General features: G+C 45.7%; 1 protein-coding gene across 2 annotated transcripts in view; it reads right to left on the bottom strand.

Annotated features, from left to right (window-relative positions):
* The window catches only part of MCM9 (minichromosome maintenance 9), a 141,730-nt gene that overhangs the window by 72,456 nt on the left and 43,830 nt on the right, over positions 1 to 25,444 (bottom strand). For both annotated transcript variants that reach the window (XM_086491305.1, XM_086491304.1), the window contains exons 2-7: positions 20,352 to 20,454; positions 20,128 to 20,242; positions 19,719 to 19,857; positions 19,566 to 19,632; positions 10,356 to 10,530; positions 10,052 to 10,151 (exon numbers count right to left, since the gene is read on the bottom strand). In XM_086491305.1, coding sequence (XP_086347431.1) covers positions 10,052 to 10,151; positions 10,356 to 10,530; positions 19,566 to 19,632; positions 19,719 to 19,857; positions 20,128 to 20,242; positions 20,352 to 20,454 — 699 coding nt within the window. The remainder of the gene's footprint in view (positions 1 to 10,051; positions 10,152 to 10,355; positions 10,531 to 19,565; positions 19,633 to 19,718; positions 19,858 to 20,127; positions 20,243 to 20,351; positions 20,455 to 25,444) is intronic.

Raw genomic sequence — 25,444 nt, 5'->3', positions numbered from 1 at the left:
ATGGGAGACACATACCCCGTTTGGGATCACAGCACTGTCTCGTTATCTATAACACGATGGCGCAATGGCCATCATCTGGAGGCTTGACTTGCATACCACCATCGGTATCTGGCGGAGGTAGTACAGTGGATTACACCATCGGCCTCAGAGAGGCAGCCCATCTGCTCACATCCTTCACCATCCCACCACTACCTATCGAGGCTGACCACGCATACCTTGCTCTCTCCTTCACTGGTTCACCCATTTCACACACACCACCCACACCCACACCCACACAACACACTACCATACATTTCACACATGAGCTTGCCAGAGTCTATTCATCACATGTCTATGAGGGGATCTATGCTCTCGATCCAGATACACCACTCCCTACACTCACTAGCCAGCTCTCCGCATTTCTTCACACCTAATGTGTGGTACCAATATGCAGCATCATTATATACGGTTCCTGGAAAAAACCCCTTCCAGACCCTACCAAGCCTTGCCCAGCTACGAGCACTTTCTTTACATCTGAGATGGTACAAAGGGCCATCGACAAGATGAGGACCGGGAAGGCATATGATCATGACGGTCTAGTAGCGGAGCACTTTATACATGCCAGGGATATGCTGATGGAGGTTCTCGCAGTGTTGTTCAATCATGCCATGTGTGAGGGATTACCTGAGACTTGGAGGTTGTCTAATATCGTGCCCATCTTCAAGGCTGGTGACCCTACAGAGCCTAGGAACTACCGCACTATTATGGTTGGACACACATTGGCACGGTTGTACGCATCTATTCTGGAGCAACACTTGAGTAATTGGGCAGAGGGCGAGGGTGTACGAGCAAAGGGTCAGGCCGGCTTCCGGAGGGGTTTCTCCACTTTTGATCATATTCTGACACTCAGGGCCATCATTGAGGAGGGCAGAGCACATGGGAGACGGATCTATTGTAGCTTTGTGGATTTTCACATAGCATTTGACATGGTACCAAGAGCTCGATTGATGCACATACTACAGGAGATGGGGGTGCCCATAGAGGTGATTTGGGGGATTATGGCTTTGTATAGATCAGTGATGGGACATGTACGCACTCCAAAAGGGGTATCTGATTTAGTTCACTCTACTATTGGAGTGAAGCAGGGCTGCCCATTGTCTCATACTCTATTTGGTATGTATGTTGATGAGGTGTTTGATTACATTGACAGAGAGGGTGACAGGGGTGCCCAGTTGGCAGGGATGTGGATCCCATTGTTACTATATGCTGATGATATTGTGTTGATACCTGACTCACCAGAAGGTATGCAACGACATTTGGATGCACTACGCAGTTTTGCAGAGGATAGTGGATTGTGTGTAAACCTAGGTAAAACCAAGGTTATGGTGTTTAACACCACACCGCAATGGGTCAGGAGATCAGTACCTACTTTCAAATATGGTCAGGAGATTGTGGAGTATACAGATGCATACACTTACCTGGGGGTAGTCTTTACTGGGCCGAGATTTTCTTTGAGAAGAGCAGCAGAGACTAGATTAACTAGAGCTGGTGCGGCTCTGGGAGGAATGGAGAGGATGTGTTCGCAGGTTCAGTTCCAGGAACCTAGGACAAAGTTATGGCTCTTTGATACTTTGGTTGCCTCTACTATGTTATATGGGGTGCAGGTTTGGGGACCTTCGATAGGCCAGGATGGTTGGAGGCGTATAGAGAAGCCCTTGGTATCTATGATCTCTCGGCTAATTAGAGCCAAGGTTTCCGTACCGCATGATATCATTCGAGCGGAATTAGCTACCCCCCCTATGGAGATTGAGGCGCTTACCAAATCAATCTTCTTTGTACACAGTCTGTGGGATACTACCAGAGACACATATGCCAAGGTGGCTCTAGAGTCCTCCAGACAATTAGCTCTTAATGGGGATACATCATGCTGGTATGCACAGATGGCATCATGGTTTCAGACACATGGTTTCACCATGAACAGGTTGCCTCCTTTTCAATATTCTCTACAGGCACCCTTGAGGTCTTTGACCTAAGTAGAGATTGATAGACTCATTCGTCAGGATCTGATCCATCTGGACACAAGGAGGACATGGATAGAGCCTATACAGGAGTTGGGCACAAAGATGGCTTTCTATAGAGAGCATGTTCTCCACCTCACGGGGGATGGGTTTGTGATTCAACCTAGCTATATGGACACGCATCTTTCTCATGGTTTGCGTTGTGCCATTGACCAGATACGCACGTCCTCACATCAGCTCGAGATTGAGACTGGCAGATTCAGAGGAACACCAGCATATAGCAAGATATGCCGCTTATGCCATCTATAGCCAAAGACAGAGGTACATTACATGTCATTGCACAGTGTACTATGAGATACGAGGCCGTTTTCATTGTCTATTCAGAGAAGGTTTTGGGCCTCTATCTAGGGTCATGAGTTATGAGGATCAGAGATGTCTTGGGCTATATCTACTTGAGTTACACAGGCATAGAGAAACTTTACTAAGGAGAGCTGAAGAGAGACAACCCCAGAGAAAGATCACAGATTTCTTTACACTAGATATTGTACACCCAGAAGAACAGACAAAGGAGCAGCCAACAGTGGAGAGGTCTGCCCGCACTACTGGCATTCTCATAGACCGAGCATTGGAGCTAGGGAGATCTAGACGACCCCGATGGAGAAGAGGAGCTACACAGTTTCGAAGGAGGCTACAGCAAAGGATTCGAGCCATACTTTTTCGTCGTCCAGAGTGCAGATGAAGATGGATCTCTATGAAGATGGATCTCTACTTCCCTCCCATATTGTCTACACATTGTACTGCTTAGTTCACACATTTCGCGCCTTTCACCTTTCACACCTATCAGCTTAGTTTAGGATTCCGCAGTATTTATATTTTGTTATCCTAGTTTAATTTATTTTGTTAATCTGACTTTGTATCAGATACACCGCATTGTAACTTTCTAGTCTCATAGGTCACTTTGGCCTTTTGAAGACGTTAATATAACATTTCATTTCTCTCTCTCTCTCTCTCTCTCTCTCTCTCTCTCTCTCTCTCTCTCTCTCTCTCTCTCAGTTCATTTGTTGTAGTTTATGTTCGTGTGTTGCTATTGATTTCTCGCTTGGGTGTCCAAGCCAATTACAACGAAGGATCAAGAGGAGTCGTTATGTTATATAGAGAGGGATTCCACACTATCATTCAAGTATTACAGAGGGATGAGCATGCACGATACATGTGGGTCAAATTGGAGACAGAGGACCTTCACCCCTTAATCCTTGCCATTTCTTATTTTGCACTTGCTACGTCTAGATATGCATGCCCAGGAGGGCAATCACCATATGTAATTATGGATGAGGAGATAATGAAATACTCTACACAAGGAGATGTTATTCTAGTTGGGGATTTCAATGCTAGGACTACATGCCGCCAGGTGGTTTTCTTTGACACATCATCGTAGGACTTCCAAGAGCATGACACACAAAATCTTGGCATTGAGAGATCCTCATAGGATGTAAAGAGATACACAGGGTATAGTAGACATCTTCTGGAGATGAGAGCTGTAAATGAGCTGGCCAAACTTAATGGCATTGCTAGATGGCCATTGTCTCGAGAATTTACATGCTACCCATACATGCATGGCGCTAGTACTGTAGACTATTTACTTGCTACATTCACTCTCACGAAAAAGAGATTTAGCAGTACCATACGGCAAGGATCCCCAAGGGATCGGGAAGCTATGGAGACCAACATCAAGAAATTTCATCGCCGAAAAGCACTCCAAAAGTCAGAAAATGGCTCGAAGGCTCTGAAATCCACACAGGGAGTTACTTTCTATCCATTTGACTTTTTTGTTGAAATTAGGCTTAAAAGGGACTCAGGGGGACTAAGGGCAGGCACCAGTAGCAGTTTCCATAAAAAATCATCAGGAGACATCCTATGCGTAGGATGTCTCAAGGCCATTTCTGGGCACATAACCCAACAACTCTCATCACACACATTTTCTGAATAGCCTTTACATGCTAGCCACCAGACGAGGCCTATTGGAGTTGCAGCAAGCCATGTATACATATCTTTCTCACTAGATTGTGTGAAAGCTGCCAGGGAGATTACTCTACAAACCAGATGGGCAATTCAAGACAAATTCTTGATCAAACTATGCTAGAGGCGATGGGGCAGTAAAATAGGCCGCTAGTAGAAATTCAGCAAGTGAGTGGGTTGCGTAGCTGGGAAGTACTATTAGCTGGCACACTGGGTAGGTCAAAGACTTGTAGGCTATAGCACGCGAGCAAGGCTAAGGAGCCTACGTATGTGATTTAAGGCGGCATATGGCACTTAGGCTCAGCAATTTTAGAAGGTCAATTAAGGTCCAAAAGTGTTATTTAATTCCAGCAAAGAGAATTAAGGCCAGCCCATACGATGCGAGCAGGAGTAAAAATTACGGGCGAGTTGCAGCATATGGCACTTACGCTCAGCAAATTGAGAAGGCTCTCTCTCTCTCTCTCTTTCCAGTTTTCTCTTGATGCACCATCTTTGGCTCCTACACGTATGGAGATTACTAGACTCATTCGGCAGGATCTTATCCAGCTTGATACCAGGAGGACATGGATAGAGCCATCACAGGAGTTGGGTACGAAGAGGGCTTTCTATAGAGAGCATCTTCTCCATCTCACAACAGACGGTTTTGTCACACGGCCCAGCTACATGGACACACATCTATCTCATGGGTTACGATGTGCCATAGGCCAAATTCGCACATCTTCACACCAGCTTGGGATTGAGACAGGTAGATTCAGAGGCATACCAGCAAAAAGTAGGATATGTCAATTATGCCATGCAGAGCCAGAGACACAGTTTCACTACATATGTCACTGCACAGTCTACTATGAGATACGGGGACGCTTTCATTGTTTATTCAGAGATGGTTTTGACTCATTAGATAGAGTCATGAGATATCAGGATCAGAGATGTCTCGGATTATTTCTACCTGAGATACAGAGACATAGAGACTCTCTATTGAGTGGGCATAGACAGAGAGTCCCAGAGACGCATCTCAGATTTCTTCAATACGAGTACCACAGAGGCAGAGGGGACACCACCATCACAGAGCTCGGTTCCCACCCATACACACGCCAGCAGTACTCTCATTGAACGAGCTATAGAGTTGGGGAGATCGAGACGACCGCGACTGAGGAGGGGAGCCATGCAGCACCGGAGGAGATTGCGGCAAAGGATCCACAGGATTCTAGCACGACACCCAGAGTGTCGATCAGGATAGGCTTCATGCTACTGCTATATTGTATCATGGTGACACTTATCCCCACTTTGTACCTTTGTGGCATGATACCATTGCTCAGCTTACCAGCCACCCATAGGAGTCGGTAGCACTCCTATCTCAGTTTTTAGTTTGTTTGTACCCAGACTTGGTACTAGACTCATCATTGTAATCAGTTTGGTCTCATAGGTCATTTTGGCCTTTTGTAGACGTTAATATATCATTTCATTTCATTTCTCTCTCTCTCATCAACCATACTCTATGGTGTACAGATATGGGGACCTAGCTTAGATCATCACAGCAGATTGGGATGCACACGAGGGATTGATAGGGTTCATAAACATAAAGATAAGCAATCCATTGAGCCAAGCCCAACATAGTCATCTAATGGAAGTATTGACGCTCAAGAATCTGAGTCCTAGAACATTAGACATCTGCCCTCAACTTTTTCGTGGAAAAAAAAAAATTCGCTCAAGAAACTCCGTTTCTTTCAGTCCGAAACTTCCAAGAAACTCCGTTCCATTTCTAGGGGCAAGAAACGGCATATCGTGTCACTATGCTTGACCTTTTGACACATCAAACAATTGCATACAAACTCATCCACGTCCTTCTTGAGTTGAGGCCATCACAATTACTTTTCAAGTAATCTAAATGCCTCAATGCCCAGGAGGATTATGGCACTCCGACAACACCTTTTTCCTCAAAACCCGTATCACACACAACATGGTTTTCAGCATCAAATAGCCTTCCTTGATACTATAACCTACAACTGTACTCCACTCTATATCCGGTCAAAGATGTCTGCAAAATCAAGATTTGTAGCATACTAGTCAAGCATATCCTCAAAGTTCCGATGATGCATTTCCGACATGGCCGATGTCTATGGATTTCGAGATAACTCGTTTGCCACCTAATTCTTCTTGCCGTAACATGAACAATGTCAAAATGGAACTGAGACAAAATGTTCGCCCATCTCATTTGCTTATCTGAAAACTGCTTCAAGGACAAGAAGTATCTCAAAATAAACACTGTGAAATCTGCTCCAAGGAAGTAATGTCTCCACTGAGTCAAAGCATGTATCACTACTAATAGCTCCTCGTAGATCTGTGTAACCCTCTCGGGTCTATAGAACATTCTAATCTCATAAGCTATGACATGCCCTCCTGCATTAAGACTGCTCCCAAACTACTACCACAAGCATAACCTCGTAGATCTATGTAACCCACTCGGGTCTATAGAACATTCTAACCTCATATGCTATGACATGGCCCTCCTCCATTAAGACTGCTACCACAAGCATAACCTCAAAGGGCTTCTGCAAATCTAGTAATATCAAAACACGACAAATCGTCAACTTCTCTTTGAATGTATTGAACGTTGCAAAATTAAGGGTCCCCAAGTGAGCAGAACACCTTTCTAAGTCAGGGTATGCAAAGGCGAAGCAATCTCCGCAAATTTTCTAATGAACCGCCTGTAATACGAGCACAAACCAAGAAGGCTTCATATGCACATTCTTTAGTTATGGCCAATTCCAAATGGTCTCTACCTTGGCCGGGTCCATCTGTACACCATCAGCTGAGACGATGTGTCCCAAAAAGTGTATCTCTCGTAGGAAAAAGTCGCTCTCTTTCCCGTTGATCACAAATTTGTGTTTCCGTAGTGCTTCAAAAACTTGTACGAAATGTTTCCTATGATCATCTTCATTCTTGGAGAATACGATGATATGAAGATTTGCATTGCCGGTGTGAAACTGGTTGTAGCCAAACGGGTTTCTCACATTGCGGATCTAGGTCGGTTAGTTGGAGGCTAGTCGGGCCAGTTAGCACTGAATTCTGATGAGTATGGAAGCTTCTTTGCGCCTAAATAGAATTCAGGCCACTCGACAAGTCACTAACAACTTCATAAGTTGGTGGGTACTAGGAAACTCAACCATAAGGGACAAACTGGACACATGTCAATAGGAGAGCCACCTGCTGGTCACCACACACTCTAGAGAGTCTCTCCCAACTCGGGGCGCCCAAATATGCGTGGAGGCTGCCTATTGCCATTGTGTGAGTGGAATTTTAAGTTTGAAGCTTTAATGGAAAGCTTGCCTTCTTCCCTTGTCTCATGTAGCGCGATGATTTTTTGTTGTGCATCTCCCCCTCCCCTTTGCACATATGGTAATGCCCCACTAGTTGGGCTACTCAAATGACCATGCACGGTTCTATGGGTTTTATGCGCATTTGCGACGGCAAGAGCCTTCTGAAAAAGAACCGGATTAGCCAATTGTTAATCCCCCACAAGTACGCATAGTTCCATCATGGCAAATTGTGAATTCCGAGAGTTTTCTCGCATAAAAACTCGTCCAAATCAAAGGGAAGTGTTCAATTGCATTCAAGAGCTCCCGAGGCACACGTAGACGTATTTGCTCTGCTTAAAACGATACAAAACAGAGAATTACAACCTGGTGTCTTTATTTGCAGGTTTAGGGTTTCGCACCTAAACTCCAACTTAGCACCAAGGAAGCCTCGCGGAAGCCTTGGGGTGGCTATACAAGAGTTTGGGCACCTTTTAGTGACCAAACAGAAAATGACAGCATGCTGAATTTCAGTTACAGCTCACCGGAAAGCTTCGGAAATGCAAGGGAATCTGTCATAGACGTGTACTTTTGACCTACAGGGGTTTTGGCGCCGTTATGCTGCCAAAATCAGGTTGGAAACCTGCAATTTCAGTCCTTGACAGGTTTCGACAGCTTGGTTAGAGTTTGATTCAAGTGTTTGGATCGTTTATTCTCAATTGAATAATGAAATACCAAAAGGGGCGCCAGTCTTTGGGGCCTATAGGGTGTGAGTCTTCGTGTGCGCAGTGACATTTTAGTCGTTGGACGCATCTGTGTTCTCTTTTCTTCTCAAAGCTCTGTGTAAAGTTAAGAGGTAATTGAATTTGTACCGCTCTCTAATGTGTACTGACCGGTTATAAATCATCTATGCTCTGATACGACACTCCAAGCAAGAAATCAATAGCAACACACATGAGAACTGGAACAGAACTTCAAATAGATACAAAGAAAAGAGGAAAGTCGACAAGAAGCCGCAGAGTTCCGCTTCTAGATGCACTCCCCCCAGAGTCTGGCGCCCCTTCCGATATTTCTTTCATTATTGCTTTCAAAGATACATTTGTCGAGGGTCCTCTCTCTCACGATGCTCCCAAGCTAATTGCCGGGAGAGAGGCCCTGGCAGTTCTTATATAGGTTTACAAGAGGCCTAAAAGCAGGCACCCCCAAAGCTGCAATCTCCAAAAGCATTCCCCAGCAAAAAACTCACGCTCCAGGGGCTGCAGATTTTGCGTACGAACTGCCACGTGGCAGTCCCGAATTTCTGACACAATTTTCGAGCAGCTAAGCCAGACTTTGGTCCAGCGATTTGGAGATGCTGCTTTAGTATTTAATGCATGTTTTCTGTTAGTGGCCCTAGGGCCACCATGATGTGCCACGTCATCACACTTGTGACAAAAAACTTTCACCCTGAGCGCTCCAAACCTAGCCAAGCCTGCCTCCAACAAACAAAGAAACAAACAGCAAAACAGACAGGAACAGGCAACCCTGCAACCATACTAGCACACACATTCCTCACAAGCCACTGCACAATCACACACAAACACAGGCATCACATGCAACACAAGCATCAATACAAAACCACCAAGTCAAAAACATATAGAACAAGCAGACATGCAAAACAAGGAACCGAAAGAAAGAAGCCTTCGTAGAAAGAAAACAGCAAGAAGAAGAAAACGTTGCAGGGAAAAGAGATATGCGACAAGGTTGGAATCGTGCTCACGCAGTCATTAAGCTCCAGCTTGACGATGCTTACATCCACCACATCGACAGATGTGAACCAGCTGAAGAAACATGGGTTCAACTTGATACCCACTTTGATGCACAAGCTAAAAGCTCGGATTTTGGGCTACTGATTGAATTTTTTAAGCTTGAAATGGCACCTAAAATGCCTCTAGAATATCATCTTAATTATATGCAGAGTTTGATGACACAATTGGCAGGTATTTCTCTCAAGGTGGATGAAGACTTTGCCATGGTTGTCCTGCTGAAGTCATTACCACCAAGCTATGACAATATTGCCTATGAGTGAAGTTGATGTGCAAGAAAGCGTTCTTTAGTAAAAAGAACAAGCTAAAAAGTATCATTTAGGGCGTGCTAGTGTGTGACTTTTGCCACAAGCCTGCTCGTGAAGAAAAGGATTGTTTTGCCAAATGGAAAATGAAGGACGCATATCTTACAATGACACATATCAAGCTCCTAGCTAGGTTGCCCCCATAGTGTGCCTAAAGCCTATTGGATGGCTTTGAGAGAGGTCCAATGAGCAATTAGTTTAATTAAACAATTATCTAGGTATTATCAAGATATCTCTCTCAAAGGGGTAAGGAGGACACTTTGTCCAAAGACTACCATGTTTCTTGAAATGCATTGTGCATGTGATTGGCTAGGCTTAGAGGGGTCCAATAGATTCAAGCTTGAGCTAAAAGGAGGGGTCGACCAAAGCAAGCAAGGGGGGTGCTTGGGGGGTATACTTCCTCTCACACACACTCACTTTCTCTCATTATCACTTTGTGAAAGTGCAAGAGTTCATCTCCTTCTCCAAGCTTGGAAAGTTGAGAAGTTTAAAGATGAAGAAGAGGACGAGTATCAAGCTAGGGGGGTGGTAGCCATGTATATGATTTGCACACTAGACTAAGAGGGGCAGTTGAGCCTCCTGCATTTAGTTTGTTCTTACACCCAGAAAAATATCAGAAATGTGCTGTATTTCACCTGATAAAATTGGCCAACAACATCAGCTCGAGATCACAACGGACTTCTTTAATAAGGGATCGCCATTTTGCAAAGAGAATTCCGGTGACAACAATATCATCTGCATCTTCAAAAGCAGCTTTTAGTATCTGAAATGAATCACTTAACGAAGTACATCAAATGAACCCAGTTTCTGTATTTTATATCCTCAACTCCTTCTTCTTGAGAATAACATCATACAATCTACTATCCATTGCTCTCCCTTTTCCAGACACAAAAATTTCCTTGCTGCTTCTCTCTCCCCAGTTCAGAATAAGAAGTTTACCACCAGCTTTCACTGTATCCACTAAATCATCTTTGAGGACTACAGATATCGACCTTGGTACTGAACCTACACCAAGCGTATGCACATTTTCCTGTATCTTGATTTCCTGATAGTCATGGCACACAGTTGTTCCTTCCACAGCATGAAAGCTGGTTCCCAAACATGGTTTAGTTCGCTGCACAACCAGAAAGAGCAAAGAAAAAGTGTCACAACAAATAAAGACAGAAAGCAGAGTGAACCATGCCAATTGAAAAATAGATAAATGGAATAAACAAATAGAGAACAATGAGCAATAATGAAAAGACCTGAAATGAGAAAAATTTACTTACTTCTACAAAAGGCCTAAAAGACCTACGAGGCCAGAAAACTTTATATGATCCAAATGGCCACTATAGATAATACAAAAGACTAAGGTAACAAATACTCGAATGTGAACAAATAAGTGAACTAGTAGAGCGAGCTGGTGGCCTATCTGAACCTCTATAAAGAACCTCACAAGAGCTGCTCTATGCCTCTCAATAATGGCCTGGATGCAGCGATGGTAAATATTTTAATGCCAGCATATGCAAGAGGAGCAACAGCATGGATGCCTACTAATCTTTGTAGCCCTATCTAGGACAGCACCATAAATGGAAACTGACATGTCCCGGGGTCCTACTGAGAGCTCCTGCTCTTGAAGATATTTGTCACCTGCTGTTGAATCATTCCTCTGCTAGAGCATGTAAAACTCTATACTAAAGGATAATGCCTACATAGCTCCAGCAAGAACAGCCCAAAGCATCTCTGTTCAGCGTAATCCATCACCAAGGACAGCGGCCCGAATTCCTCTTTGAAGACACAATGAAATCGTTCTCGTATCTCATAATATACCAACATATGCATTGTTCCTCCTATCTCTCACTCCAAGTCACATAGCTGGCATACCCATTACTTTGGAGGTACGGAAGTGTATCTACCTATCTCTATCTGCAGTTGATGGGAGGTGTTAGGAGTTATGCTCACCTTCCAGATGCTTCTCCTTCTGCTTACAGGTTTCTCGTCTCGCGTGCAACCTTGGTTGTGGGTTGGCCACCCATACACCTGCCGGATAGGGATCTCAAGCACATTTCGGTTTGCACCAACAATTCACCATTTCAAGCCTGTTTTGGCCATTATGTTATTATTAGGATGAGGGTTTTATTTTCGAGGTATTTGACAAAGGTATTTGCCCAACCTTACCCTAGCTCGCTATAGGGTAGAGGGACCAATAAGGGGATGGCCCCAAAAGCAAGGACGAGCCTACCCCCTATAGAATACAAGCTCGCACTAGTGTTGCACCAAGAATCAAGAGGCCAAACAGCTACTTTATTTGAAATAACGCATCGCTATTGGGCAGCGCATGGGTTCAAGTGTCCGTGGGGCTTTCATCTCTCTTTTGGCATGGGGTGCGTCTTCCTTTTGGCCCCTCTTTTTGTTGAACACGATTGCAATTCTGATGCACTGCCCATGGATGAAAATTGAGCTCGGAGGAGGGAGATCTAAGCGTCTCAAGTTAGGTGTTCCCTTATTGGCCCCTCTACCCTATGTGTGGCCTAGGGGGACTCTGTCTTTTGTCTTGTATCATTCACAAAGTTTTCCGTCTCGAGTTATTGGGCTTGCAATGAGAAGTGGGGAGGTTGGTTGCAGTTCTTCTCTGGTGTTGGAGATCAACCAATCAAGATTCCTACTCTACCCACATTTCCTACGGGTCGGCAATTAAATGGTAAGAACTATGCCATTTGGAGAGCGACAATGACAACAGTTTTCCACTCATACATGCTTGAAGGCTTTGTCAATAGTGACTTCAAGAAGCCAAAGGATCTATGAGCTGAGAGAATTGTCCCATTTACCATCGCAATCGTGGCACAAAACTTTGGTAGAGTCAAGTATATGACCTCTTCAATATTCTACAAAAAATCTTGGCATAAGAAATTAGCCAACTTCTACACAAAGAAGTTGGCTAATTTCTGCATTAACCTTTGGTGCTTGTGGCCCTCTTATTTTCTTATCATAAGTTGTTATAGTTCGAGTGCTGAGCACAAGTGTAACACCTCCCTTCCGATCAATATTGTGCTATTTGTTGGGAAGTCCGCCAATATAATGTGTTGGGTGTGGGGCTTGGTACTCGTTTGCTGACAACTACAGGAGAATATCTTCAAAATCCAAAACTCTCTCTATTGTGTGATAACCAATTCGCCCATGTGCCATAGGTTATCACATATGGGCAACAACCTCGCAAACATGACAATAATATACCTGAAAAAGGCCGTCCAACAGTGTATCCCTCAATCCGATCTGCCAAGATCTTGGAAGGTGGAAATAGGCAAGAATGTGTCCCAAAATTGCTCATTGTAAGTCTCAAAACCATTTGCAGAGAGAAATAGAAAATTAGCCCATGCTACAATCAATTCCAACTCAATAGTTGTAGCACGGATAATGTGTCGTGCTCTCTACAGTGGGTGGTCCTCAGTGCAATGTGCGTGACAATCTCACTCAAATAGACTGAACAGAGAGGAAACAATAGACGTCAACAGAGCTCACAAAGACACAACAGCAGACCAGAACATATGACTCGACTATCTCAAAGACTGATACAGACTCTGGCGTGGCAGCACACTCAGCTCCAGCCCAGGACTCACAGGTACAATGGGGGTGTCGAGGCTCAGATGTGCAGGGATGGTGAAGACTTGCTCTGTGTATAGACTCACTCTCTCGAGGACGATGCTGGACCAAAGGTGAAGAAGATAATGCCGATGACCAACCGCTACTACTCATATGTAACACCATAAAGGGCCACCAACGGCTCATAAATGTCAGCCATGTGGTGACCTGGCCACGATGTCCACTAGACCACCGTCGATACCCTACCATTGCCACGTGTCACTCCCAGCCCAGAGGGTCCGTCCAGTGTGAAACAGCCTAGACCACTGTACTAACTGTGTCCTGTGAAAGTGACATTGTAGCCTGCTACAGGTTGCCCGCCACAAGACCGCTCATCGTCTCGGTGAGAGGAAATACTGAAAAAACTGTGAAAGAAATCCATTAGGTACTGCATCTGTACATCTTTCTTGAAGCAAGTTCTAGGCCCAAAAGTGGAGTTTAGACACACTGCACTGCTTGCAAACGTTTTAAGCCTTTGGATAGGCGGGATCCAGTATGATTGCATAATCCAAGAATCCCAATTGGCTAGACAGAATAAAGCTCCACAGCAAAGAGATATGCTCGGTTTGGATCCGGCGCATCTTTATTATTGATAACCATAGTGAGAGGAAAATGACCTGGTCCATGCTTGCAGATAACCTTGCCACACTTTTTGCAACAACACTCTTCTCGAAAGGAGGGATGACCATAAGCCTAAGTAACACCGCAAGGAGGAATGACCATAAGCTCGAAAGGAGGGATGACCATAAGCCCAAAAAATATGATGAGGCTGAGAGGGTGGGGAGGGCTAGGGGGGCTGGCTAGGGACGAGGGGACGAGAGAGGGTGGGTAGGGGCGAGGGGAAGGGAGAGGGTGGATAGGGGCGAGGAGGAAGGGGGAGGGTAGGGGCGAGAGGATGGGGAGGGAGTTGGTAGGGGCGAGGGGTGAGGGCCTAGCCAAGGGGAAGGGAGAGGGTGGGTAGGGGCGAGGGGGAAGGGGGAGGATAGGGGTGAGAGGATGGGGAGGGAGTGGGTAGGGGCGAGGGGTGAGGGCCTAGCCAAGGGGAAGGGAGAGGGTGGGTAGGGGCGAGGGGGAAGGGGGAGGGTAGGGGCGAGAGGATGGGGAGGGAGTGGGTAGGGGCAAGGGGTGAGGGGTGGGTAGGAGCGAGGTTGAGAGAGGGTAGGGGTGAGGGGTGAGGGGGAGGGTAGGGACGAGGGTGAGTGGGGGACTGGTTAGGGGCGAGGGCAAGGTGAGGGGGAGGGTAGGGGCGAGAGGGTGAGAGGGAGGGTAGGGCTAGGGAGAGGGCGAGGGGGACTAGGGCGAGGGCGAGGGCGAGGGGAGGGGGAGGGAGGGACTAGGGCGAGGGGGAGAGGGGGAGGGTAGGGCAAGTAGGCAGGGGCTAGGGAGGGAGAGTGTTGAGAGCTGGTAGGGGGCAAGGGTGAGTAGGGGGACTGGGAGTGGCGGGGATGTTGGAGCTCACCTGTAGCTGCTCCCGGCCTAGCTCCACCTCCACCAGCCGTTGAGTAACTGAATGCAAGAGCCACCACCAATGGAGGAGGCCCTGCTGCTAGGAGCCTACAATAGCAGGGGACAGCATTAGTGCCTGCTCTCTTTTGTTTTGGTGACTCTCTTGTAGATTATGGGAACAACAATGTTCGGCGCTCTTGATGATCTCTTTACCACAACTGTGAACCCTAAGGATGTGGGCATTCTGATTGTGTATAGGATCGAGGGGATAGGGGTAGATAGGTGCAAATAAGGAGCACATAGCTATCATGAGCAAGACAACTATCATGATCTTGGAATTCATCTTGCAGGACTGGCTCTGTAAAGGGAGTTTGCTAGACACAGAAGAGAGCTTTGTTCTGGTCGGAGAAGCAGACACCAAAGGGGTTGATGTTTGAGGGGGGGTGAATTCCTGTAGAGGAGATTTCTTACTGCTTCTATGCTTCTTTATAGGCTCAGGTGGCACATTAGATTTAGCTACTGTGGAATCATTTGAAGAAGGTGTTCCTTCAGGCCAAGAGTGAATGGAGACTCCATAACAAGGCATAGATTTGGTAGCCTCCAACCACTCCAGCAGATCTTCGTCTGACCCTTCAGGTGTAGTAGGTTGTTCCTGTTCAAGGTTGGTTTCCATTGACAAAGAAACTTGCTGCACCACTGGATCCATACCTCCTTCTAAGAGGATGGATTGCATCGAGGAGCCAGAAGTTTGTGTCCACATTGTGTCGTTTCCCCAATCATGAAGTGCTTTAGTGTGTCACAGCCATGGTCTTCCAATGAGCAAAGGAAATCCGCCCTCAACCTGGGAAAGACGAACCACAACAAAATCCAAGTTAAAAGTTAAGTCTTGTACTTGCAGAGGCACATTGCCCACTATGCCCACTGGGTAGACTGTCCGCTGGTCGGCCAACGTAACTGTGAAGGGAGCAGGGCGAGTAGGTTGTAGACCTAAAGCCAACATAGTGAACTCGGGCATCATGTTGATGCCAAATCCACCATCCACTATCACTCCTGAGAATTTCCGACCCAAAACGGACACTGTCAGGCAAGGGCTTCTATAATCAGTGAGTGGAGCAACGGGATTGGATATCATATAGGACTCTGATGGTCGCACTGGGAGGTGCCCGCCACTAGGACCTGCTCCAGGATAAAGTGATTGAATAACAGCAAGGGTGTCACTTCTAAAATTTGCATCTAGCCGCAACATGTCATAAAGGGACACTTGTTGGAAAGTGTTCTTCAAGACTGTCTCTGCTGTAAGCTTCTCTTTTTCTACCTATTGTTCTTCTGGTATCTTGATCTTCTGCAGATCGGAAACTGCTTCCAAGAAAGCTTCATCAATATCGGAGAGCAAAGATTTGGATTCTTTCATGGCACTAGGGGATGGCTTGTTAACAGCTGCAGGCAGGGTATCCACTGGTGTGAGAATGGGTGGGGGAGTTGAACTTGATGGAATGCTAAGACCGAGAGCGGCTCTCTGAGCTCGGGTGAGGACGCCCGATGGCTCCTCTCCCAACTGCGGCAGCTTATTTTGAGGGGTAACCACGTGGGTAGAAGGGGGCGGCTGAGAAACGGTGCTCACTGCTATCAAGTTGAGCTTGGGAAAGGCAAACTCATTCTGGCTTTGACTTGGGTTCGAAGCCGTGGATGCACGAATTTTATGGCAATCCTTACTGTAGTGATCCTTCGTTTCGGGGCAATGACGACAGGGAGGAGACCCTTCTGGTAGGGGGCATTTGCTTTGGTAATGCCCATATTCCCCGCATCTGTAGCACAAAATGGGCCGATTCAAAGGGCGAGTCGAAGTACGAGGTGGTCCTTGCTCCTGGTGCATTGAGTTGGAGGTGGAGGCATAGAAGCTTTGAGGAGATGAGGGAGCATGGGTATTATAAAAGCTCTGAGAGGGAAAAGTGCTCTGCATACCTTGCATAGGAGGGGCTGTCCGCAAGGGTGGCATATGGTGTGGATGGCCACAGGGAGAAACCATGTTGGATGCAAGTGCTGGCCCTTGCTGAAGAGAAGTACCAAGACTTTGCTGTATTTGTCGCAATCCCTTGAGGTAGTAACAATCCTTGTCCTCATGTCTAGATTTTTCACAGAAGTGGCAATAACCCAAAGGGGGCATTCCTGTGGAGGGTGCCCTGGAGAGCGGCATGAGCTACACCAAACCGTAGCCTTAGTCTCTTGCTGACACTTGAGCTCTTCTAGCTCGCGCTTAATCTGTTCCAATGCCTCGTGATGTGGAGGCTTCTCTTGTCTAAGAGAGAAGGACCTCTCCTCTTGAAGAGCTCACTGTAACTTTAGGGCTTCCAGTTCCTTGCGTAAAGAAGATAAAGGATTAGGAGGACTGTCCAAAAACACAGAGGGGGTCTCTATGTGAGGGGGGTTGGTGAACAGCTTCCTAGCCCCCTCTATCCGCGTAGCAACTGCGATGAATTCCTCCAGAGTGGCGTCAGGTCGGAGACTCTCTCGTAGTTTTTGCTGAGAACTTTTGGAAAGCGCCTTCTCTACCCACTTCTTAACCATAAATTCACCTGGTTGCTGGGGAATCTTGGCAACCAGAGACTTGGTTTTGGTCATTGGTTCTGCAAAAGTCTCCTCTGGCTGGAGTACCATGTTGGCCAACTCATCCAACACCTTCTCCTGGTAGTCACCTGGCCTGAAAGCTACACATAACTGTTGTCTTAAGGCTGCCCAAGTTGCAAAATGGTTCTCTGCAAACTGGCTGTACCATTTGTCTGCTAATCCATCCAAGGTGGATGGAAAGAGTACCAAATAAGCATCTTCCCTGTTAAGACCACGACCCCTACAAAGAGATACAAACCTCCTTGCATGGTCGTCAGCATCTTCTGAAGAGAGACCTTTGAATGTAGGGAACTTGATGTTTACCTTAGCCAAAACGCTAGCCAATGGCTCCATGGCCCCTTGCTGAGCCTGTTGCTCAATAGCCTGCTGTAGCAAAATAGGAGAGAGCTTCACTGGAGAAGGTGATCTGGAAGATGTGGAACCGGAGGGAGGAATGGGTGATGCCGTATGTGGAGGTATGGGTGATGAGGTTGATGGACTTCTTACAGGTTCCAAGGGTCGTCTTCTGTTGTAGTACTTCAGAGGACTCAGGAGTGCGCTTTGACGCTCGACTGACCGCCTTGTATGGGTCATGCAGCGACCACCAAACCAACCAAGCTTTGGGCAAGAAAACCTTGAACTGGCTGAAGACTGGTCTAGACTCTACTAGACCAGGCAAGTGACTAGACAAGGAGGACTAGACCAAGGTCTAGACCAGGCAAGTGACTAGACCAGGCTGGACCAGGGACGAGGAGGACTAGACCAGGGTCTAGGAGGTCTAGACCAGAGACGAGGGCAGGTTGGACCAGGGCGAGAGAGGACTAGACGAGTTGGACCAGGCGAGAGGAGAACAGTGCAAGGCAAGGTCGGCGAAGCTATGCAAGGTAGGCGAAGCTGGATAGACCCAACTAGCTTCAAGATTTGCACCTCATAGAGTGAGATTTCAGTTGAGGTCCCACCGTGATCGCCAAGATGAGAGCACCTGTAGCGCGGATAATGTGTCGTGCTCTCTACAGTGGGTGGTCCTCAGTGCAATGTGCGTGACAATCTCACTCAAATAGACTGAACAGAAAGGAAACAATAGACGTCAACAGAGCTCACAAAGACACAACAGCGGACCAGAACATATGACTCGACTATCTCAAAGACTGATGCAGACTCTGGCGTGGCAGCACACTCAGCTCCAGCCCAGGACTCACAGGTACAATGGGGGTGTCGAGGCTCAGATGTGCAGGGATGGTGAAGACTTGCTCTGTGTATAGACTCACTCTCTCGAGGACGATGCTGGACCAAAGGTGAAGAAGATAATGCGGATGACCAACCGCTACTACTCATATGTAACACCATAAAGGGCCACCAACGGCTCATAAATGTCAGCCATGTGGTGACCTGGCCACGATGTCCACTAGACCACCGTCGGTACCCTGCCATTGCCACGTGTCACTCCCAGCCCAGAGGGTCCGTCCAGTGTGAAACAGCCTAGACCACTGTACTAACCGTGTCCTGTGAAAGTGACATTGTAGCCTGCTACAATAGTATCATCAAGAAAATTCTATTAGAAACTAGCGTTGAAATCTTGGACAATCTTTGATACCCACGGTTTGATGAAATGCATCCCAATGCTGCATAGCTCCATCCTTTAAAAAAAAGGCATCTCTGCTCAACTTGGACTCTTATGTAAAATTGTATGAACAAAAAGGAACATCAATTGTTGCAAAAACTTTAAAGCCTCGGCTTCCACCCTAGAAAAGGCGAAAAAACTGCTATAGATATACCATCTTTGAGTATCTTCGCTACTCACGCCATGGACAGTTATACATTCTATCTTTGATGAATTGAGACACGTTCTGCCTATTTGGCAGTCCTAGGGTGACTCCTATCTATTCCTATGCTCTTCTAATGATATCTGTACTTTTTCAGCCCTTTGCTTGCTTTTTCCAACATGATAATGCTCACAGAAACTAAGCCCAGATTGGTGCACAATATATCATAATTTGTGTCGTTCAAATTTGCAAGTTCACTTCTCCATACTTCAATAATTTAACCTCCTTCAGCGACTCCTTTCTTTTCAGTTTTAAAAAAAACTCCTATTAAAACAACTTCAAAGGCACAGAGTGTACAAGATTAATCCAACATTGCACCGCATATTGAATCACTTTCTTCACACTACTGCTGAAAACCATACAATGGTCTCGGTTAACTTCCATATACAAAGGTGGCTAAGCTGAACTAGAGGGTATGTCTAAGGGAGGGCACGCTTGTCTATTAGCCTGATTATCCTAGAACGTTTGTCTGCCTATATCTCCTGTACCACCTCTGTTTCATCTCTCACCTACCACATGCCAAGATCGAGCGAAGAATATTAATGACATTATCCGTGTGACTACTGAATCAAACACTGGTTTCCTGCCAACAGGTTAGAACCAATAGTCAGATGTCACATTGAAAACCAGTCATTCTAATGCTTTTAACATTTGATACCTGTGAAGGACAAGAAGTTGGTTGTTGAAGTGAATTTCCCGTCTCGAGGTCTGGGTAAATCTTGAATCTGTGTTGGTTGTGAACAGAAACAAACGTTCATTTCTATCACCAAAAAATGAGATCACTCTAGAGAGAACAAAGGCCATTCCATACCTGTGTTTACACTTGTTGCACTCATATAAGCGTTCACCCTCGAGCAATTTGATAGCTCCTGATCTTATGACGGTTCCCTTGATTGTGATAAGACGGCCTATGTCTTTCACTCTAATCTTGCTGATGCTTGGTTGTGTCTCTGGAAAACCAGTGTTGTTTAGCAGGTGTAGCCATATGGCGAACAAATTACACATGAATGACAAGCTCATTAGCATAGACACTTGTACGTATTGTTTCAAACACATTGAAACACTGGTCAGGTAAAACAATACTAGCAGACCTAAATCACTAGGGACTGCACCTCTGGAATTAAAAGAGCAGTGGTGATTGATGATATAAATAGAAAATGCTAATTACAGCAGCTTGCTTAAGAGGGCTTATGCATGGGGGTGCCTTCCAGAAAACATACCTGGACATTCTGCAGCTGAGCCATGTATATTGACACGAACGTGCACAAAATCCTTGATTGGTATTTCCGGATCTTCAGAATTCTTTCCCTTTTCATAGATAGTCCTAATTTCATCCTAGATTCTACCAGCATTTAGAATAATTTCCAGATCATACTGATTAACTCTCGCAAATTCATACTCATAAGAGGATGTGGAAGTGGATAACTAAAGAAAGGCACTTTACCTGTACTGATCGTATCGCATCATCAAGAAGAGGCAAAAATTTTGAAGGCCGGAAATACAAGCATTCAGCTACCCACGGTTTAAAATCCAAGAGGTCAGCGTACCTATGTGCATGCATACAATATTATAATGTATTGCCACTAAAACAAATAATAGCTACTCAAACATTGTTTTGCTTTATGACACTGACAGACAGATGATGTGGAAAGCATGCCACTTATTATGAGTCTATGAGCATTGGGGCTTGCTTAAATCAAGTGACCAGGAACTGAGCCATGAATAAAAGTAAAGTACCTAAATTATTCTTTTATTGAGTGATCAGAAACATAAAGCAGAATTGTTCAACAGAAAAATAATTTAGCAAGACCTCATGCCACGATATTCAAGAACAAGTAACAATTACTAAGATTTGAAAAAACTTGGCAATCTTGGCTCAAAAAAAAGATTAACTTTCGGCAGAAGAGTTGCCTACATGTGTTGCACATGCCCGGGTCAGAAAGGAACTTTAGTCCTGCAATAGGGAATACCTCTATACTCAGTCGCCAATGAGGACCGAGTAAAGTGTCATTAAAGAAGACTGCATATAAAAACGGTCGGGTTCTAAAACCAGGGAAACAGCTTATAAGGCTTTGAAACGCCCCATTCGGCAAATAAAATGTTGTCAGAATAAATAATGGTTGTCTGCTATGGAAAACCGATCTTTGAAAGCAAACTCCATAACCAAACAGACTCACATGTAGCATTGCAGTAGCATAATACTCCATTTGTGTAGAATGTGGGCTACTTCTAATTGCTCCATGAAATCCTTTCGGGATATGTTTTCTTCTGCACAAATACGTAGGACAGTTTTTGATAAAGATTTTAAGGAAGCAAGTTACAACAGTGGGAGTATATGTGCTCTTCCACATCTGTATGCAGTTTGGCATACTGTATTGGATTGTGTTTGATCTTGGCAGGTGCAGAGAAGTGGCAGACATTTGGTTTGATCTCAGGGAGTTTGCTTGAGTAGCTAGGTTCTTTTTGGACCCGATGGCTTCTTTCGCAAACATGATCCTCAGAGACCTTTCTGGTCTTCCTATTCTTAGCAGTCCAAGTTTACCGATGGTGTGATTCTCTTTGAATCTCGAGTTCCATGAGATTCAGATGTTGCTATTCAATTACAAAGGAAGCAATTTTACTCCAAGTTGTCTCAGATTTCTTTCTGGTGGTACTTATTCTCTTTTCCAAGGATTGAGCGAGAGGGGGGACTTCCTATCTTTGGGGGAATTCTCAGCTTTAGCTATGGAGCTTTCAGTGACTGTTTTCTTTGTTCCGACATGGATTGAGTCAGTTGTTACCTCGGAGCGTACTTTTGAAGATACTTCTCTTTCAGAGAGGGCTTCCAGGTTATTATCTTCAGTCGACTACCGGTGCTCCATTCAGCGGAGTACCATGCACGGTGTCTTCCAGCCCTTGGTTTCCCATGCCCATCTTTTGCGGCTTTGGATGGTGTGCTTGAGCCCACAGTGCAATTAGTATCTTGGCGGATGTTCTTCCTTAGCCATTTAAGTGGTTGCCTCGTTTTTGGGATTTGTGGTGTGACGGTTGCTCTTCCCAGTGCATTCGAGCAATAGTTCCTATGCCTCGTCTACTAGATTGATCCCTCGAGACTGTACCATACAAGGCACACCTACTTCCCTTATCCTTAGACTGGCATGTCATTTTTCGTACAAGTGGATAGTGGTCCTTCTCGGACTAGGAACCAGTTACTATTAGCTCAAGCATTTATAGTGGGGAGATAGTCTTCTTGGTTCTCCCAGATTTGGTTCCAGGTTTCACAAGTATATTATACTTTCCTTCGGGATTCACCTCCCTTTGGTCATCCAGTTACACAGGCAAAGACTGTTGGAGAGTTATGACAGTTATCCATGGTTCAGGTGTTCTCCCTTTAGAGGGGGATGTGAAGCTAGCTTGGGAATCAGTTTCCAAGACTACTTCTGTCACAAATTGATGACGTGGCATGTCCATGGGGATGATGACGTAGCAGAACGCAAGATGATGACGTGGCAGAACAATATGGACAGTGACGTGGCTGACCGTACGGAGCCGCAAAACGCACTGACAGGCTGACGTGGCCGACTGTACGGGCTCCGCTTTCTACGGTGACGTGGTTGATTGTACGGACGCCGCTTTCTGCACTGACAAAGATGTACGAAAATGCGCCAGATGTGCTGATTGCTTTTTGCTTGCAGGTTTTGGCCAAGTGCTTTTGGATCCAGTTGCTTTTGAGTTTACCTGCTTTTGGGGCTTTGCTTTTAGCATCCCTTTGTAAGAATAAATAAGCCCAAGGGGTCTCACTTCTCAGAGCATCTGGAGGCAGAGTCTCAGAGCGAGCACCCGCGGGAGTTGTACTTTACAATGATTAATGAAAATAAATAACGAAAGGGGCGCCAAACTTTGGGGCCAATACCTCTGGGCACGGAACTCCGTCGGCCGTGGGCATCTCAGTCAGAGACGTAGCACTATCCTATTGTGCCGGTCTATGAGAGCAGAGACCCAGTTCTGTCTCTCTCTCTCTCTCCAGTTCTTCCTTTGCTAGGAGATGGATCAGAGTTGGGGAGCCCAGTCCATGTTGTGGCCGTGTCAGTGATTTCACGTGCAAGAGCAGTTGGCAGTGTCAGTAGCAATCGCAATTGTGTGTACCTCGGATCTATCCATTGGGCATGTCAATTCTATGCCGAACCAACCTTGGTCACTTGTATGAGCAGATTGTTATCAGCATAGAGAGCCTTTCCCAGATCTATCTCTCTCTCTCTCTCTCTCTCTCTCTCTCTCTCTCTCTCTCTCTCTCTCTCTCTCTCTCTCTCTCTCTCTCTCTCATTCTCAAATGTCCTATCTCTTTCTACCTCAGTGATCTCTCTTCTCCATAGGTGTGCCTTGTTCATGTGTTTGCATGGCAGGTGTTCAAGATCGGAGTCGAGATACCCACCGGATCACGAGCCAGTTCTTGTCTTAATTGCATCTTTTGTTGCCACCTTTGACACATCGCGCATCGGGCGCGCTCACGTCTTCATCGAGCTGTCTTAAGGACAATTAATCCATAAAGAACCGCAAAATCTTTGTCACGTGCGCACTTCACTTGCGTTACATGGACATGCTTCTACTACAGTCTAGCATGAGTCTTAGTTTAGGACTGAGCCAAGCACCTTTGTGAGCCCCTCTAGCAGGACGTGCATGCCTAGGCCGGTCATAGTTGCATACCCTCTCTTGCACAGTATAGCATTTTTAGCACATGCACTTACCGAGTTGAACCACCCCTAGCATGGCATTATTAATTGATTTTCAGCCTAATTTTAATGGGATAGTGGACTCTCAATTCATCCCTGCTCGACCCAGATTTTGTTGCCTATATAGGCAGCCTGGCAGCACTAGGAGAATCAGAAGAGGCAGCAGTAGCAGCAGACATCCATCAAGAACCACATCGTCGACATAGACCTCTTCAGTACCCCGTCGTCGTCGTCGTCGTCGACATAGACCCATCATTACCTCGTCGTTGTCGTTGTCGTCATCGTCGTCCGCATAGAACCCATCAATACCACGTTGATGGAGCAAAAGACACCGTGTGCACACTCACACACACTGACACTTTTACACAACACAAGGAGTTCACTTAAATTCCTCACCCCACACACCAACACTCAAAAGCTAAATGAAAAATCTCCCTCCAAGCTCAATTCAAACTCCAAACACCTCGACTTACAAGCCCTTGCTTGCCCACAAACACTACAAGGTGAGTCGAGTTGATCAACGCTTGAAATCACACTTGATAGCTACCAAAATATACAAGAAAAACCACCAAAAACTCCAGCCACAAAAGGCCCCTCTCAAACCATTGCAAAAGCTTCACCAAACTCCACTCTGTTGAACTCTTTGGAGTAGCCCCAACCCTAATGGCACCAATACAGGGTCTCATAGTCTTGCAGAAAGCCGCACCTTCTTTCGTCAATTTCTCGCAACCACACATCCATGGAAACCTCATTGAAGTGAAGAAACTCTCATTCACTCCTCCACACACTCGAAAACAGGATGCGAACAAGACAAGACTGCATAGGACCACCTGTGGAAACCTTGCTTCCTCCCACACACAGAGAAGTGAAAGTGCTGATGTTGAGCTTCAAAAGTTCTCCCTCAGTCTGAACCCTCACGGCACCGTGAGTGATGTGGCAATTTGAAGCCTTTTCACACCATTTTTGACCATTTTTTTAACTTTTTAAGCCCAGTTTTGGCCAATTTTGACGCCCAGCATGCATTTTTTGCGGAAAAAATACCAAACAAACTCCAAAATCCACCAAATTTTGTAGGCTTGGTCCTTGATACCCAAACTCCATTGCCACATGCCCACATTTCAATTTCGACCACTCTAGGGCAGTTCGCGCACCGCTACATATCACGCGCCGCAAATAGACAATTACCGCATGTGTCAATCTTCTCGGGCGGGATGAGAGTGCCCACACATTTTGCTTGCATTATTTACATTCTAAAAACACATTCCCTAGGGCCTAAAGAAGTCACTTGGAACCACATCCAAGGCTTTGATACCCTATCCATACATGTATGTGTGCCCGACTGCCGGCACGCGACATGACTATTTACATTTTTCGCCATACTTGAAACCAAATATCACATTAGAAAACCTTCCAAATGCATGTAAACACCTCTTTATATACACACTTCCATGCATATAACCACTACTATGTAGAAGTGATTTATCATCATTGCCCAACCCCAATTTGAACATTTATGCTCAACACTTTCATCAAACAGTGACGTGAAACCTGGAAAAGTGACCCCAATCTCCTCCTGGATCATATGGAAACTTTTCCTCTTGCATAGCACCACCTATGTTCCCAAATGTACCACTCGCATCAAAGGGGAAAGCATCTACTCTCTTGCCAAAATGCCACCATCCACCTAAATCCCATGTATGATACACATCTTCTACATAGCTGGCAAATGCCGTCTCATATAATAAGCCATCACAATCATCCAGAGTCATAGCAATCTCAAAATGCATTTCATGACTCGAGCGCATCCCATTGATAACCATGAATCTCA

The sequence above is a fragment of the Adiantum capillus-veneris genome, chromosome 19, assembly GCF_014529385.1.
Source record: "Adiantum capillus-veneris isolate H3 chromosome 19, ASM1452938v2, whole genome shotgun sequence".
Classification (NCBI taxonomy): domain Eukaryota; kingdom Viridiplantae; phylum Streptophyta; class Polypodiopsida; order Polypodiales; family Pteridaceae; genus Adiantum; species Adiantum capillus-veneris.
This window is presented reverse-complemented; position numbering and strand designations above follow the sequence as displayed.